The sequence below is a fragment of the Manis javanica genome, chromosome X (genome assembly GCF_040802235.1).
Source record: "Manis javanica isolate MJ-LG chromosome X, MJ_LKY, whole genome shotgun sequence".
In the NCBI taxonomy this organism is placed as follows: Eukaryota; Metazoa; Chordata; class Mammalia; order Pholidota; family Manidae; genus Manis; species Manis javanica.
In genome coordinates this window covers 48,965,739-48,982,017 of record NC_133174.1, presented here as the reverse complement: position 1 = coordinate 48,982,017, position 16,279 = coordinate 48,965,739, and the positions used below count along the sequence as shown (strand labels likewise).

Sequence of the window (16,279 nt, the reverse complement as noted above, 5' to 3'; positions counted from 1 at the left end):
GGGGTAAGGCAAAAAGAACACATTTAAGATGGAAGGAGTAGAAAGTGAATTTTTAACAATTTTCTTAATGCCTGATAGACAGTATAACAACACATACTTGGTAAGTGAATTATATATCCAAAGGTAATCTTTTCATTCTTCATCAGTTTAATTGATGTAATAAACTACAATTGACTCAAGACAAGGGTAAATATATAAAAGTGTCAAATAATAATAATGCCCCTGCCAGAATGAGAAAAGATAAATGGTTGATCTCCTTCACCACTAGACACATACCATTTGGAGAGATGAAAGATGACTACACTAAGCTTGGTGGCTTGGTTATTGGAACTCAATTAGCTGAACCAATAAGGGCCCCATCTTAGAAATGCATATACTAGAATGATGGGGGAGGGGAATGAAGAAGCAGTTATGGTGATCTTGTTCATGTTTTTTCCTCCAATTTTCTCTTTAAGTATCCTGAAATCCTAAGAAGAGAGATCTATAGCTCCCAAAGTTATGAAAGTTGAGCCATTAACTAGTTTGGTTTTGAGAATGGATGAGATGCATGTGTCGCTTTTACTTTTGAGTTTATATTTTCCATCCTTGCTATGTTTTCTGCCTGTCTGCCCTTTAAGCTAACCTGAAGACACAGGTGATAGCCCATTCTGTGTGTCCCCAGCAGTTACCAAAGACTAACAATCATTATATATAAGTGTTCTCCCTAAAATTCTGAAGAATGGGATGAGGTGATTTGTGGGTCAATGGTTTCTGTTGTCCAAAGGTCCTCTTAGTTATATCATCCTGGCTAAGTTGCCCAAAGAATAAGGGGAAAGGCAGGATAGTGGCTCTTTCTCTCAGGTGCTAAGGTACAGTGGGAACAATGTTAAATCAGAAGCAAATAAAACCTGTGTTCCAGCGTCAGCCTTTGGGCAAGCTAATTCAATTTTCTGAGGTCTCCTTTCAGCCAATCTGGAAGGTGTTTTAAGGAAAGCAAAGCACATAATTCTATCAGCAGTGTTCCAAAGATAGTCTCACAGAGTAGGAAAAGGAAGTGAAAATATGATATCTATGGAGTGGCAGTCTCTTTCACATACACTGTGGTATTTAATCTACCCAAATATCTTTTGAGATAAGAATATTAATCCACATTCTCTAAAGGAGAAAAGCAGTGCTTAGGGTCACACAGCTAGTAAGTGGTGGTATCAGGATTTCAAAGAAGATCTGTTACCCCAAACCATCAGTCTCCATCAGTATCAAACCTAAATTTAGAAGTTATCTTTGACCAGTTATTGTCACAGTGAGTGACATCAGACAGGTGCCAAATTAATGCTTTTCTTTACAATGAAGAAAATAATTAACTAAAGGATCATTCCTTTGACTATCTGGACTTATTTTTCCAAAGAATATATTTTATTTGCTTTGTGATTTACTTATCCCCGAATTCTCAGGGTTAAAAAAAATAAAAGCCCACAAAAGACAGCTTTTTAAGTCACAATTGCAAATTGATTGGCTTCAGCAATCTCAGCAATTCTACTCAATCTTTCACCTACACGGACGAACCAACTGCCTTGGCCACGTCTGAAAGAGCTAGGGCAGGGCCTAGGCTTCCTCCTCCAACCAAGCCCAGCCCCTCCTTAAAGAGCCGGCACGCCCAAAGCAGTTCCTCTCCCGCTGCTGCCTCCTGGGCCTCGTCGCTTCAACTAGAACCTTAACCCCTGCGCCCTCCTCCTTCCTTTTAGGAGTACCGCTAAGTGCCCGCTACTGCTTAGGGGGTTACCTGGGAGCGTTGGCATTCTGAATCCTATTCTCTCTGGCTGCAACTTTGGCTGTGAGGGGTTAAGTCAAAGACAAACCTTACCGCTTAATAAGAAATGAGAGCACCCCGCGCCAGGGCGGACTAAATTAGACAAATCCGTCTTTTCTTACCCCTCTTCATTTCTCCCGCTAGCCTCTCCAAAGTACCTCTCCCATCCCTAGTCCCTCTTTGCTCAGACCTTCAGCAAAGTCATTTTCCCTTGAATTTCATTTGATTCCACGTACTGTTCGTACCCTTCGCTCCCCAACACCACTCCTCCTCCCCCCATCGCTGCCAAAACCAAAAGAGAAGTGGGGGTAGGGGATAGAATCTAGACGGAAGAGATGGAAGTGGGTGGTTTCTAATCTCGGAGTCACTTACCGCCCATGTCACTAGCTGGGGACTCCTGAAGCGTCCTGGGCTCATGCAGTCCTCCGAAAGGCTCATACTCCTGAGCTGATCGCAAGACAGCTGTTTCCCTCACACCCGCCCCTGTCTGACAGCGCGCCAGACGACTCACTCACTCCTTCTCTTTCTCGGCCCCCACCTCCCCTTTTTCTCCAGGCTAAAAAATGGGGAGGGGGGCCAGAGCAGGGGGAGTCTTTTCAGACCCAGCTGGGCCACTCTCGAAACAAGGGAAACAAAGCTCTCGAGCATCCAGCCCCAAACGCGGAGAAGAGGGAAGGGTAGCGAAGCTGACTTCCTAAAATGAGTCCCCCCACCCCCCACCCCCCGCAGCCAATGCAGCTCTTTTCCTAGGCTAAAAATACAGTGGGTTCTCTGGGCCTTAAGTGGTTTAGACTGAGGATCCTCCGTTCCTCTTTCACCTCCACCAATTCAGTTCCAGCCAAGCCCACTCTCCACCCGTCGTCTGAACTCCACACACCCTTGAGAAGAGGGCCAGGGTAGGAGCTAAGAAAACCAACCCAAATTCCAAAGCACTATTTGAATACGAAGTTGAGGCGGAGGACTCCTTCAAGACAGGAACCAACCAGAAAATACCACAAAAGATCCCTTTACTGCCACCTTTGCAGCTGCACACCCCAGCGCCTTCCTAAAAAGAAAGAAGGGAGGGGCAAATGCCTACAATTGGTGGAAACATATAGGGGCACCCCCAGCTTAGGGCATGGGCTTCAGCGAAAAATGGCAACAACTCATGTTGGTCCTCTGGAGAGAGGTTTCTTAGAGGCACCTAGCTGCCCCCATGGTAAACGTTGCACTTACGTGGGTCAGAACCTAAAGTGCTTACTGGACAACTTGAGTGGATGGGGTGACTCCTGTCTCCTGCTTGACTAGACCCAGAAAAGAGAGGTATGACTATAGTGAGGGTGGAGTTCCTTAAAAAGGACAGCAGCCTTTAGAGGAGAGTACTCAGTGGGAGAGGTGGAAAAGGGTGGGGCTGAGACCGGGAAAGGAGAAAGGAGGGGGTGGGGCCGGGCCCTGTGCTGAGAGCATCAGTGGCGCCCCTGGCCGCTGTTCTCTGTGTTCAACAGCAGCAGGTATAACTCGAATCAGTTTCAGTTCCTTATCTATCCCAGACAGAGGCTTGCAAGTACACTGCTTGGTCACCAGGGAAGGGTGAAAGGGATGAGGGGATTGAGGGTGGGGGCGGTAAGGAAGAGAGGAATGGGGAAAGGGAAAATCAAGAAGGCTGGCAACTGGACGCGATATTTACCTTCCTAGCTCTCCATGGTAACAGTATGAAAGCAGCAAGGACAGAGAGGTCACAGTGTCTTCTCAGGGAAGGACTAAGAGCAAAGAAGAATGGAGCTAGGGGCATTTTCTAGCTACAGATAAGTGAAAGAGGTGAGGGTGAAAGGATGGGTGGGTGGAGAAGGAGGCGTTGAAGGAATTGTGAATACAGAAAGGCTCTTTTAGTGTCCCAGATACCAGACTTCTAAGAATAGAGTTCTCACCCCCCCACACCCCACCCCCACCCCGAGAGACCGCCTCTCAGCCAGGCATTGGCAAAGATCCCTGTGGAGCTGAGTCCATAGGATAACAGCCACATTTCCAGGATTTCTTTGCCGTTGTTGCCTGAAAGTCCCTCTCTAGCTCATTTTAGTAGGCCAGGAAGACACAAACAACCACAGGCCCTTTCCAGGGCCTCTTCCCTAGCGCAATTCTTTCAAAGAGGAGGAAAAAGAAGAGAGACAAGAAATGAAGCAGAGGGAGGGGAGGCAGCAAAGAGACAGGAGAAATAATAATAACTCCTGTGTATTCAGCACCTAATATGGGCAAGTCACTGGGCCAGGTACTTTTACATTCATCATTTCTCATTTATTCCTAGTAAGAACCATGGAACATAGGTACTATTATACTCTCCAAGCTCCTTTTAAAAAACAAGGAAATAGAGCTTCAGAGCCCAGTACTTCCCAATACATATATCGCCAGTTGCTTGATATTTCTGCCTGAATGTCTTCTAATCATGTCGTCTTCCCTTACTCTGCCCCAAACTCTTCTTCCTCCTGTAGTTCACCAACCATCCAAATGGCATCACCATGCACCCCAACATCTTGGAAGTCATCCTTTAACCTATCATAATCTAGACCTTGCCTATCTCTGCTTTCCTGGGCCTTACCTATATTACAAATCCTTGAGAATGCCAGGCTGTTTCCATCCTTTATGCTTGGCTTACCTCACTTTCTCTGTCTGAAATGGCCTAAGATCTCTGTTCACCTTCTTGAAAGGACTAACTCAAGATTATCTCCCCGCCTTACTTAATTCCTTTCAGCAAAACTGACCGCTGCTTCCTCTGTACCTTTTTCTACCTCAGGACAAACATTTGTTGATATAAGTGTCTCCCTCTACTAGACTATAAAGTTCCTGAGTTTAGGTACCAGGTCTTATCATTCCTGTAACCTGGGTGCCAGGTATTATTATTAACAATAATAATAGTTATTGAGCATTAAATATGTAACAAGCTCTGACAACATTATGGGTAGGTATTACTATTCCCATTTTACAGATAAGGAAAGTAAGGGACAAAGATTAAGGAACATGGACGTGTATTTGCTGAATGAAGGAATATCCCTAGAGTAAGGATTTTTTAAAGAATTCCCTGTCTCACAATGCCATATTTCTCCACCATCTGCTCAGCTTACAAGGTAAGATATATGTGGGTAGAAGAATTGTAACATTTCCAGAGTATCTCACCTGGCTTTAGTTCATTTGCATATCCTCAGGGGTGGAGAGTTCATCTCCGTATCAATGGGCAATTACCTGGGCAACCAAGGGCGTGTCCGAACCTGACAGGTTATGGGGAGGAGCTGGCTTGCTTGCTAGCTTGCTTCTTCCAGAGCACGGAGAGAGAGACAGCGCTGGACTGCAGTTTGTAAGCAATAAATGGGTTTTAAACTTAATTTCTCCCTTTGACTGATTTCGGTTTTTAGAGGTATTTTGCCCCAGGATTTCCTCTCCCCGGACTTACATCTACCCACATGGAACTATATAGAGAAGTATACAACTCTCTACACATTCTTTAAAAATTAGTCACTTTATCCCATGAAGCCTTAGTGTCTCAATGCACATTAGTTTGTATTTCCCTCTAGTTTTTTTAGAATTGGCTTCTGTCTCAAATTAGGACTCAAAGATGGCTCACAGAGTACTATGTACTCCATAATCACAGTTATGGCAGGATTTTCTCTTTATATTCTTTACCTCTTGACACATAAATAATCAGCATGTGCATGGTGTTGTATGGGTCACAGGAAAGGGTGTGGGGGAACACGTATGGATAGAAGTTGTGATCAGTTTCCTTTTCCTTCTAGGAAGTACCACAGGCTCTCCTTTGTATTAGCTGGTTTTAGAAATAAACCAAATAGAGACCTGCAGTAACTTCAATTCCTTCCATCCACCCATAAGCCTTAGTGAGATTGCCTGTTTGAAGTAGCAACCGGTGCTTTCCTCTATATACTCAAAAAGCCAATTAGGATTATAAGAGTTAAATTAATCACAAAGCCTAATGAACAACAGCTAATATGCAGACACTCCATGTGTCAAGGCCTATAATATAGATGCTGTTCTTCCCTCTTCCTGTACCTCCTCTTCAAACTCCTCCTTCTCCTCCTTTTATTGAAAGCCAGCTGACAAACTACTAGGGTGGAGCCCAGTCTGAGGGTTGGAGGGAGGGAAGGAAAAGCCTCAGTAAGAGGACTCCACCCTCCCTGCTCCCAGTAGAACAACAACAAAAAGAAGGCTTGGGGAGCTGGGGTGGAGAGGAAGGTAGGGCAGAATAGGGTGAAGGGAAGAAGGGAGGGAGGTGTGAAGGGAGTTGGGGGCCCAGTAGGGTAGAGCTGATCTGGGGAGGGGAGGGAAGTCAAGCAGTGTATAAACTGAAAAGCCTGCATTCTTAAGTCACTGTTCATGAAACAACAAAAATATAGCTGAAACCAGTGCATAGCTCAGGTCTAATGGGAACAAAATTGCCTTCCTCACCCACTTTCTTCTTGCTTTGCAGTTCCCCAGAGGGCATATTCCCCCTCTGAGCCCAGCTAGAAGGAGGCCTTTTGCCCCTCTGCTAATATTGAACCAGTGTTCAGTTCCTCACACATCCCAGAGGACAGTGCTAAGGTTACTGTCAGCAAAGGATAAGGATATTTTGGAGAAGATAATCTAGTTAGCTGAGAGGTGAAAGCCTGGAAGGAGATAATGGGAGAAAACCAACAACTTTGCTTAAAAGCTATACAACCTTGGACAAGTAACTTCATTTCTCTAAAAGTCAGTTTCCTCACCTATTTCTTTTAAAAAGCATAGTGCTAGTACCTCTAAGAATTGTCAAAAAGATTAAATAAGATACACAGGTGGCTTTACAGTGAAACTGATGAAGTTTGAGCTTCAGCGTCCATCATTATTTGAATGGCCCCTTTCAAAGACCCTGGGAAAGGTCAAATTGTGTTTTTCTTAAAGAGGGTCCCCAAAGTTGTATAGGTTTCAGGCCCTACAAAGCCTGGATCTGCCCCTGATGACATTATAACTTACAAAGCACAGTACATGGCATAAAGAAAGCTATTATTCTTAGCAATTCTTAGCAATGACAACCCTTGAATCTACTAGCTTTAGACTGAGTCTCTTTCCAGCCACAGATATTGGGAACATGTCTCTGTTTCCCATAACTCCCATCCTTATACATGTGAATAAACCAACTGATAAAAATTAATAACTAAACTGCCTGCTTGAGAAAGGGCCCATTTAGTCATTCAAAGGTATGATTAAATTCAACCTAAGAGTCACAAATGGGCCAGGAGCAGGTGACCTGCTCAAGCAGGCCTGCTAACTCCAAGTTTAGTTGTACTTCAGGCTGCTAACTTTATGAGCAGAGCACTTGACTAGGGTGTGTGTGTGTGTGTGTGTGTGTGTGTGTGTGTGTGTGTGTGTGCATCTGCTGGCGTTATGGGGTAGCATATGCATGTAGTTTTTGCACTAGTATAGACTCTAGATACTACCACACCTAGAAATTAGAGAAAGAAAGAGGCTTTATAATCAGCAACCAAGTCAAATCAGAAAATCTGGGAATCTCAGCCTCACCTATGGGAAAGGTATAACATCCTTGGCCTGGTCCCCAAAACATATATTCCTGAGTCAGAGAAGGATCTTACTGAGTATACAAGAAAATTACTTGCATTCTTTCTTTCATACTAAACAAATAAATATTAAAGATTATCTAAGGAAATATATAAATAGAACAGGAACTTCTTTATCACCAAGCTAATCCAGAGAGGCTCCAGGGCCCTGCAGGCTCCCCAAAGGCAAGCTCATGCTTATCATCCTTGCATTATCACAAATAAGCAGTTCTCACTTCCCTAACAGAGGGGTTGTGTCCATCTCCACTGTCCCTCAAACCAATAGGACATTGTCTTTCACCCATCTGCCCATTGCAGTGTTATTTCAGAGAAGAAAAAAGGAGGGGTATATGTCTTTGGTACTCTCTTAAAACCTTTCCACTAGCACACCTATTGAAGTACTGCACCATTATTCTCTCCTTCCTGTGCTCTTTGCTTACCCAAATGTCTCTGCATTGTGGTAGTCCTTTCCCCTGAAGTCAATATCACAAATACAGGTGGAACATCCTACCATGAAGCCACAATGACAGGACATTACCTTTTAAAGTCAGGCTAGCAGTTAATTTAAAAGAGTAAGGCAGGCAGATTAGCAGTAGTAATTCACTTCCTAAGGTGAGATAAATGATTTGATCTGGGAAGAGAGTCTAATTAGTCTGTCATGGGGACAGGCAACTACACTTTCTTACATGATATAGCCACACAACTGAAATGATCTGGACTATGTGGACAACTGGTGAAGAGAAAAACACAAATATGCTGATAATAAAAAATTGAAGGCATATAATGGAGACAAGAGTTATTCACCGAAGCTGTTGTTCTCAGAGAGGCCTGAAGAGGTTATTTTATGCAGTATTTTTTAACATGTGTGCATACCAATAGTGGTATAAAAGATTATCTTAGGTGATACACATATAAATATTTTCTAATAGTATGCAGTTATTTTTATGGTTATCTTCTATTATGGAAAGTAAAACTTGCTTTCTATTTATGTTAATGCTATTCTTGATAAAATTGTTTTTAGTGAAATAAATCAGTTTACTTAAGGAAATATATTAAGCAAATAATGGTACAGGTGATACTCAGATGTGATCTAAATCATGAAGGTGAAATACAAATAATTGAACTTTAGCAAACAATGACTGAACCCAACTCTCCCTATTCAGGAGAGTTAATCAGACATCGTGGCTTGGAGGAGGGCCTAACCTCCCAAATAAATAAATATATAGCAAGCCTGCTTCTTCCTCCTATGCCCGTGGCAGAATTATTAGTAGAACATGGAAGTTTTTTACTGAGCCTAGATGAAGCTTTATAGTCTTTCTCAACACATCTCTACAGGAAGATTTCCTTGAACCTGTATTTTGGGCTAAGGGCCCTCTTCCAGACCTTATAGCACTCTGATATACTTCTCTTATAGGGCTCAACACATTATATACACCTATCTTTTTATATGGCAGTCTCACACACTTGAGTGTCAGTTCTTTGAGGTCAGGAGTAGAATCATAAATCCTTCAATTATGTGTATAATTTTAGCTCTGAGCACAATGTTTATCATATGACAATAACTCAATAAAAGTTTACAGAAAGAAATAATTTAGAACCACAATGTCTGGGTGTGAATACTGGCTCCATCACTTACTAGCTGTGTGACCTTGGACAAGCTATTTAATGTATCTGGACCTCAGTGTCCTCATTTTTTAAAATAGAAATAATAATAGTACCTACCTCATAGGATATTGAGAGGATTAAGTAACTTAATACATGTAACATGTTTAGAACAGTACTTGGCACAGAGTAAGCACTGTATAAATGTTTGCTTTTATTATGTTGAACTGAAATACACCTGTTTGAGATTTCTACTCATTTGTCCTGGGACAGACCTCTGGAGAAACATGGAGTAAGGCTACTTCTTCATCCATGTCATGGTCCCTCAAGTGTCTCAACTTCTTTTCTCTCCTGTAAACATCCCTGATTGCTTAATCTATGCCTTTTATAATAGGCTTCCCATACCCTCAAACACCTGTTTTATCGCTTGGTGAGAGCAAAATAATATGGACTCCCAGGCTAGGGATGCTATGTCACAAAGACAAAGGTGATATTTAAATTTTTTTATAATGAGTACATATTTTATAATTGGAAAAAACATTTAAATTAGACATAGGATTATAGTTGTGGGCAGTAGAAGGATTATAGAACTTTTATTTCCTTTATTTCTATTTTCCAAATTTTCTAAGACAAATTTGTATTATTTCTATAATTAGAATAAAACAAATAGGATGAATTACTTGTAAATCAGCATCTTAACATAATCCTTCTTGCCTGAATCCTATCAGCTTAAAGAAAGTTACTCAAGTAGCATGTATATATAACACTAGCAACGAACCACTCAAATCACTTCTTACCTATATTATCAAAATAACCTCCTGATTGGTCTCCCCACCTCCACTTTTGCTCTCATGTAGCTAGAATTTTATCATTCCAAAGCCACAAATTTCTCAAAGGTGTCTCATTTACCTCAAGAAAAAAGCTAAAACTTCTTAGTGTGGCCTATAAGAAAGACTTTCATAAATGCACCGTACATTTCCCATAGCCTCATTTCTTCAACCAGGACTTGTCACCTGCTCAGGCAACCCTTTGCAAGCCAAAGTACAGGAAATCTGGCTGAGCGTTCCTCCCCACCACTTACACAATGTGGTAGAACAAATTTCCTTTGTAGAAATAATCACAATTTGTAATCAGTTATGCTGTGCATTCATGTGATTATTTTTTCTATACCTGTATCTCCCACTAGACCTCTTCCTGTGAAGGCAGAATCCAGGCCAATTTTATTTACACATATAATCAGTGCTTGGAAGAAAGAAGCTGCTCAATAAATATTTATTTTGCTGACCGGATGACTGAATAATATCTTCATTTGCTTTTTTTAAATATAAAGTGTTCACCTTTGACTTCTCTGATATACAGTTCTCCTGAATTTGCCTAGATGGCAATGGTCATTAGTAGTGGGTGTAGGGTAGAGAGGAATAGCATTTTTTTTTCCATTAGTAGTAATCAGAGAAAGAGCTGGGGTCTAAAGTCAGTCTACATTTCTGTAATAATAATAATAATAATCATGAATGGGGTGCATTTAGTGTTCTAAATACTTACATGTAGTAAGGCATTTAATTCCTGCAACAACACTGTAAATGCCATTATACCCATTTTACAGAGGAATAAATCAAGGCAGAGAGAAGTTAAGCAACTTTGCCAGTATCACATAGCATATCACCCTTTTCAGTTATTCTAATTGTACTGGATCCAAACAATACTGGACATGCCCTAGGATCCTCAGAAATAGATTCTAGAGATCAGGGTAAGGAACTACTGTAAACTTGCACAGGTTTTTCCAAATGACAGTCCTTTTTACATGTTCACATCTGTCCTTGGCTACACTGTGCTAGCCTGTTATTGCTCTCCAGGTATTAGAATCTAAAAGTTAACTGATCCATAGGAAGTATTCTTTATTGATCTTCAGAGCAAGGAATAATTTCTATAGATAATTATTTTTAAATGTTACATTTTATAGAAGCAGCTAATAAAAATGGCTACCATATCTTGAGTAACTATTCCCCTGCTTAGCAGTTTATAGATATTACCTCACTTATTCCTGACTATGACATTGAGAGTCCCAGTCTTCCCTGGGAAGGGCAGAAGACCCAGTTATCAAAAAGGTGGCCAAACAAGGAGGGAATGGCATGATATATTCAGTGTAATGAAACAGAAGGGCCTCAAACCAAGGATACTCTACCCAGCAAGATTATCATTTAAATTAGAAGGAGGGATTAAACAATTTCCAGACAAGCAAAATTTTAGAGAATTTAACTCTCACAAACCATCTTGACAAGTGTATTTCAAAGGGGCTACTATAGATGGAAGTGCTCTTAAGGCTAAATAGCTGTCACCAGAGAAAATAAAACCACAGCAAAGAAAGTAGACCCACCAAATACTAACTAAATGCAAAATAAAATCAGCTATCCACAAAATCTGTCAAGGGAAACACAAAGAGTACAGAATAAAAGACCTAACTTATAAAGAGTGGAGGAGGCAGAAAAAGTAGGGAGAGAAATAAAGAATCATCAGACTGTGTTAATAATACCGTAATAAGTGAGTTAAGGTAGACTACTAGATAGTAAAGAAGTTGCCCTTAAACCTTTGATAACCACAAATCCAAAGCCTGCAGTGGCAATAAGTACATATCTATCGATGATTACCCTAAATGTAAATGGCTGAATGCACCAATCAAAACACACAGAGTAATAGAATGGATAAAAAGCAAGATCTAGCTGTATGCTGCATACAAGAGACTCACTTCAAACACAAAGATATACACAGACTAAAACTGAAGGGATGAAGAAAGATATTTCATGCAAACAATAGGGAGAAAAAAGCAGGTGTAGCAGTACTTGTATCAGACAAAACAGACTTCAAAACAAACAATGTAACAAGAGACAAAGAAGGAACATCACATAATGATAAAGGGGTCAGTCCACCAAAGAGGATGTAACCATTATAAATATCTATGCACCAAACACAAGACTACCTACATATGTGAAACAAATACTAACAGAATTAAAGGAGGAAATAGAATGCAATGCATTCATTTGATGATATGTCAACACACCACTCACTGCAAAAGACAGATCAACCAGACAGAAAATAAGTAAGGACACAGAGGCACTGAATAACACATTAGAACAGGTGGACCTAACAGACATCTATAGAACATTCCACCCAAAAGGAACAGGATACACATTCTTCTCAAGTACGCATGGAACATTTTCAATAATAGATGACATACTAGGCCACAAAATTAGCCTCAGCAAATTCAAAAAGATTGAAATTGTACCAACCAACTTCTCAGATCACAAAGGTATAAAACTAGAAATAAATTGTACAAAGAAAACAAAAAGGCTCACAAATACATGGAGGATTAACAACATGCTCTGAAATAATCAGTGGATCAATGACCAAATTAAAACAGAGATCAAGCAATATATGGAGACAAATGAAAACAACAGCACAAGGCCCCAACTTCTGTGGGATGCAGCAAAGGCAGTTCAAAGAGGATAGTTTATGGGAATCCAGGCCTATTTAAATAAGGAAGAACAATCCAGAATGAACAGTCTAAATTCACAATTATTGAAACTGGCAAGAGAAGAAAAAATGAGGCCCAAGTCAGCAGAAGGAAGGATATAATAAAGATCAGAGAAGAAATAAATAAAATTCAGAAGAATAAAACAAAAGAAAAAATTAATGAAACCAAGAGCTGGTTCTTTGAGAAAATAAACAAATTAGATAAACCCATAGCCAGACTTAATTAAGAAAAAAAGAGAATCTAAACACATAAACAGAATCAGAAATAAGAAAGGAAAAATCACTATGGATACCACAGAAAAACAAAGGATTATTAGAGAATACTATGAAAAACTCTATGCTAACAAACTGGATAACCTAGAAGAAATGAACAACTTTCTAGAAAAATACAAACTTCCAAGACTGACCCAGGAAGAAAGAGAAAATCTAAACAGACCAATTACAAGAAATGAAATTGAATTGGTAATCAAAAAACTACCTAAGAGGGGCGGAGCCAGGATGGCGGTGTGAGTAGAGCAGTGGAAATCTCCTCCCAAAAGCACATAGAGCTATGAAAATATAACAAAGAAAAATCTTCCTAAAATAGAGACCACAGGACACAGGACAACATCCAGACCACATCCACACCTGCAAGGAACCAGCGCCTTGCGAAGGGGGTAAGATACAAGCCCCGGCCCGGCGGGACCCGAGCGCCCCTCCCCCCAGCTCCCGGCGGGTGGAGAGAAACCGGAGCGGTTTTTTTTTTTTTTGGCGAGCACTTTTTGGAAGAAATAATTGCTGAAAACTTCCCCAAACTGGGGGAGGAAATAATCGAACAGACCATGGAATTACACAGAAGCCCCAACAGAAAGGATCCAAGGAGGACAACACCAAGACACATAATAATTAAAATGGCAAGGATCAAGGACAAGGAAAGAGTTTTAAAGGCAGCTAGAGAGAAAAAGGTCACCTATAAAGGAAAACCAATCAGGCTAACATCAGACTTCTCAACAGAAACCCTACAGGCCAGAAGAGAATGGCATGATATACTTAATGCAATGAAACAGAAGGGCCTTGAACCAAGGATACTGTATCCAGCACGACTATCATTTAAATATGATGGTGGGATCAAACAATTCCCAGACAAGCAAAAGCTGAGGGAATTTGCTTGCCACAAACCACCTCAACAGGGCATCCTACAGGGACTGCTCTAGATGGGAGCACCCCTAAAAAGAGCACAGAACAAAACACACAACATATAAAGAATGGAGGAGGAGGAATAAGAAGGGAGAGAAGAAAAGAATATCCAGACAGTGTATATAACAGCTCAATAAGCGAGCTAAGTTAGGCAGTAAGATACTAAAGAAGCTAACCTTGAACCTTTGGCAACCACGAATCTAAAGCCTGCAATGGCTATAAGTACATATCTCTCAATAGTCACCCTAAATGTAAATGGACTTAATGCACCAATCAAAAGACATAGAGTAATAGAATGGATAAAAAAGCAAGACCCATCTATATGCTGCTTACAAGAAACTCACCTTAAACCCAAAGATAAGCATAGACTAAAAGTCAAGGGATGGAAAAACATATTTCAGGCAAACAACAGTGAGAAGAAAGCAGGGGTTGCAGTACTAATATCAGACAAAATAGACTTCAAAACAAAGAAAGTAACAAGAGATAAAGAAGGCAACTACATAATGATAAAGGGCTCAGTCCAACAAGAGGATATAACCATTCTAAATATATATGCACCCAATACAGGAGCACCAGCATATGTGAAGCAAATACTAACAGAACTAAAGAGGGAAATAGACTGCAATGCATTCATTGTAGGAGACTTCAACACACCACTCAACCCAAAGGATAGATCCACCAGGCAGAAAATAAGTAAAGACACACAGGCACTGAACAACACACTAGAACAGATGGACCTAATAGACATCTATAGAACTCTACATCCAAAAGCAACAGGATATACATTCTTCTCAAGTGCACATGGAACATTCTCCAGAATAGACCACATACTAGCTCACAAAAAGAGCCTCAGTAAATTCCACAATATTGAAATTCTACCAACCAATTTTTCAGACCACAAAGGTATGAAAGTAGAAATAAATTCTACAAAGAAAACAAAAAGGCTCACAAACACATGGAGGCTTAACAACATGCTACTAAATAATCAATGGATCAATGAACAAATCAAAACAGAGATCAAGGAATATATAGAAACAAATGACAACAACAACACTAAGCACCAACTTCTGTGGGATGCAGCGAAAGCAGTCTTAAGAGGAAAGTATATAGCAATCCAGGCACACTTGAGGAAGGAAGAACAATCCCAAATGAATAGTCTAACATCACAATTATTAAAACTGGAAAAAGAAGAACAAATGAGGCCTAAACTCAGCAGAAGGAGGGACATAATAAAGATCAGAGAAGAAATAAACAAAATTGAGAAGAATAAAACAATAGCAAAAATCAACGAAACTAAGAGCTGGTTCTTTGAGAAAATAAACAAAATAGATAAGCCTCTAGCCCAACTTATTAAGAGAAAAAGAGAGTCAACACAAATCAACATAATCAGAAATGAGAATGGAAAAATCACGACAGACTCCACAGAAATACAAAGAATTATTAAAGACTACTATGAAAACCTATATGCCAACAAGCTGGAAAACCTAGAAGAAATGGACAACTTCCTAGAAAAAAACAACCTCCCAAGACTGACCAAGGAAGAAACACAAAACTTAAACAAACCAATTACAAGCAAAGAAATTGAAACAGTAATCAAAAAACTACCCAGGGGTCGTTTTTTGTAATCAAAAAACAAAACCCCGGGGCCGGACGGATTTACCTCGGAATTTTATCAGACACACAGAGAAGACATAATACCCATTCTCCTAAAAGTGTTCCACAAAATAGAAGAAGAGGGAATACTCCCAAACTCATTCTATGAAGCCAACATCACCCTACCAAAACCAGGAAAAGACCCCACCAAAAAAGAAAATTACAGACCAATATCCCTGATGAATGTAGATGCAAAAATACTCAATAAAATATTAGCAAACAGAATTCAACAGTATATCAAAAGGATCATACACCATGACCAAGTGGGGTTTATCCCAGGGATGCAAGGATGGTACAACATTCGAAAATCCATCAACATCATCCACCACATCAACAAAAAGAAAGACAAAAACCACATGATCATCTCCATAGATGCTGAAAAAGCATTTGACAAAATTCAACATCCATTCATGATAAAAACTCTCAGCAAAATGGGAATAGAGGGCAAGTACCTCAACATAATAAAGGCCATATATGATAAACCCACAGCCAGCATTATACTGAACAGCGAGAAGCTGAAAGCATTTCCACTGAGATCGGGAACCAGACAGGGATGCCCACTCTCCCCACTGTTATTTAACATAGTACTGGAGGTCCAAGCCACGGAAATCAGACAAAACAAAGAAATACAAGGAACCCGGATTGGTAAAGAAGAAGTTAAACTGTCACTATTTGCAGATGATATGATACTGTACATAAAAAACCCTAAAGACTCCACTCCAAACTACTAGAACTGATATCGGAATACAGCAAAGTTGCAGGATACAAAATTAACACACAGAAATCTGTAGCTTTCCTATACACTAACAACGAATCAATAGAAAGAGAAATCAGGAAAACAATTCCATTCACCATTGCATCAAAAACTATAAAATACCTAGGAATAAACCTAACCAAGGAAGTGAAAGACTTATACTCTGAAAACTACAAGTCACTCTTAAGAGAAATTAAAGGGGACACTAATAAATGGAAACTCATCCCA

At 40.2% G+C, this 16,279-nt stretch overlaps 1 protein-coding gene across 5 annotated transcripts in view; it reads right to left on the bottom strand.

The window, feature by feature from the left end:
• The window catches only part of KLF8 (KLF transcription factor 8), a 415,506-nt gene that overhangs the window by 126,767 nt on the left and 272,460 nt on the right, over nucleotides 1–16,279 (bottom strand). The window contains exon 1 of one of the 5 annotated variants that reach the window (XM_073228094.1): nucleotides 2,159–2,430. The exons of the other annotated variants lie outside the window; for them this stretch is intronic. Coding sequence (XP_073084195.1) covers nucleotides 2,159–2,165 — 7 coding nt within the window. The 5' untranslated portion in view covers nucleotides 2,166–2,430. Of the gene's footprint in view, nucleotides 1–2,158; nucleotides 2,431–16,279 lie in introns of those variants that run through there. 5 annotated transcript variants of the gene reach the window in all.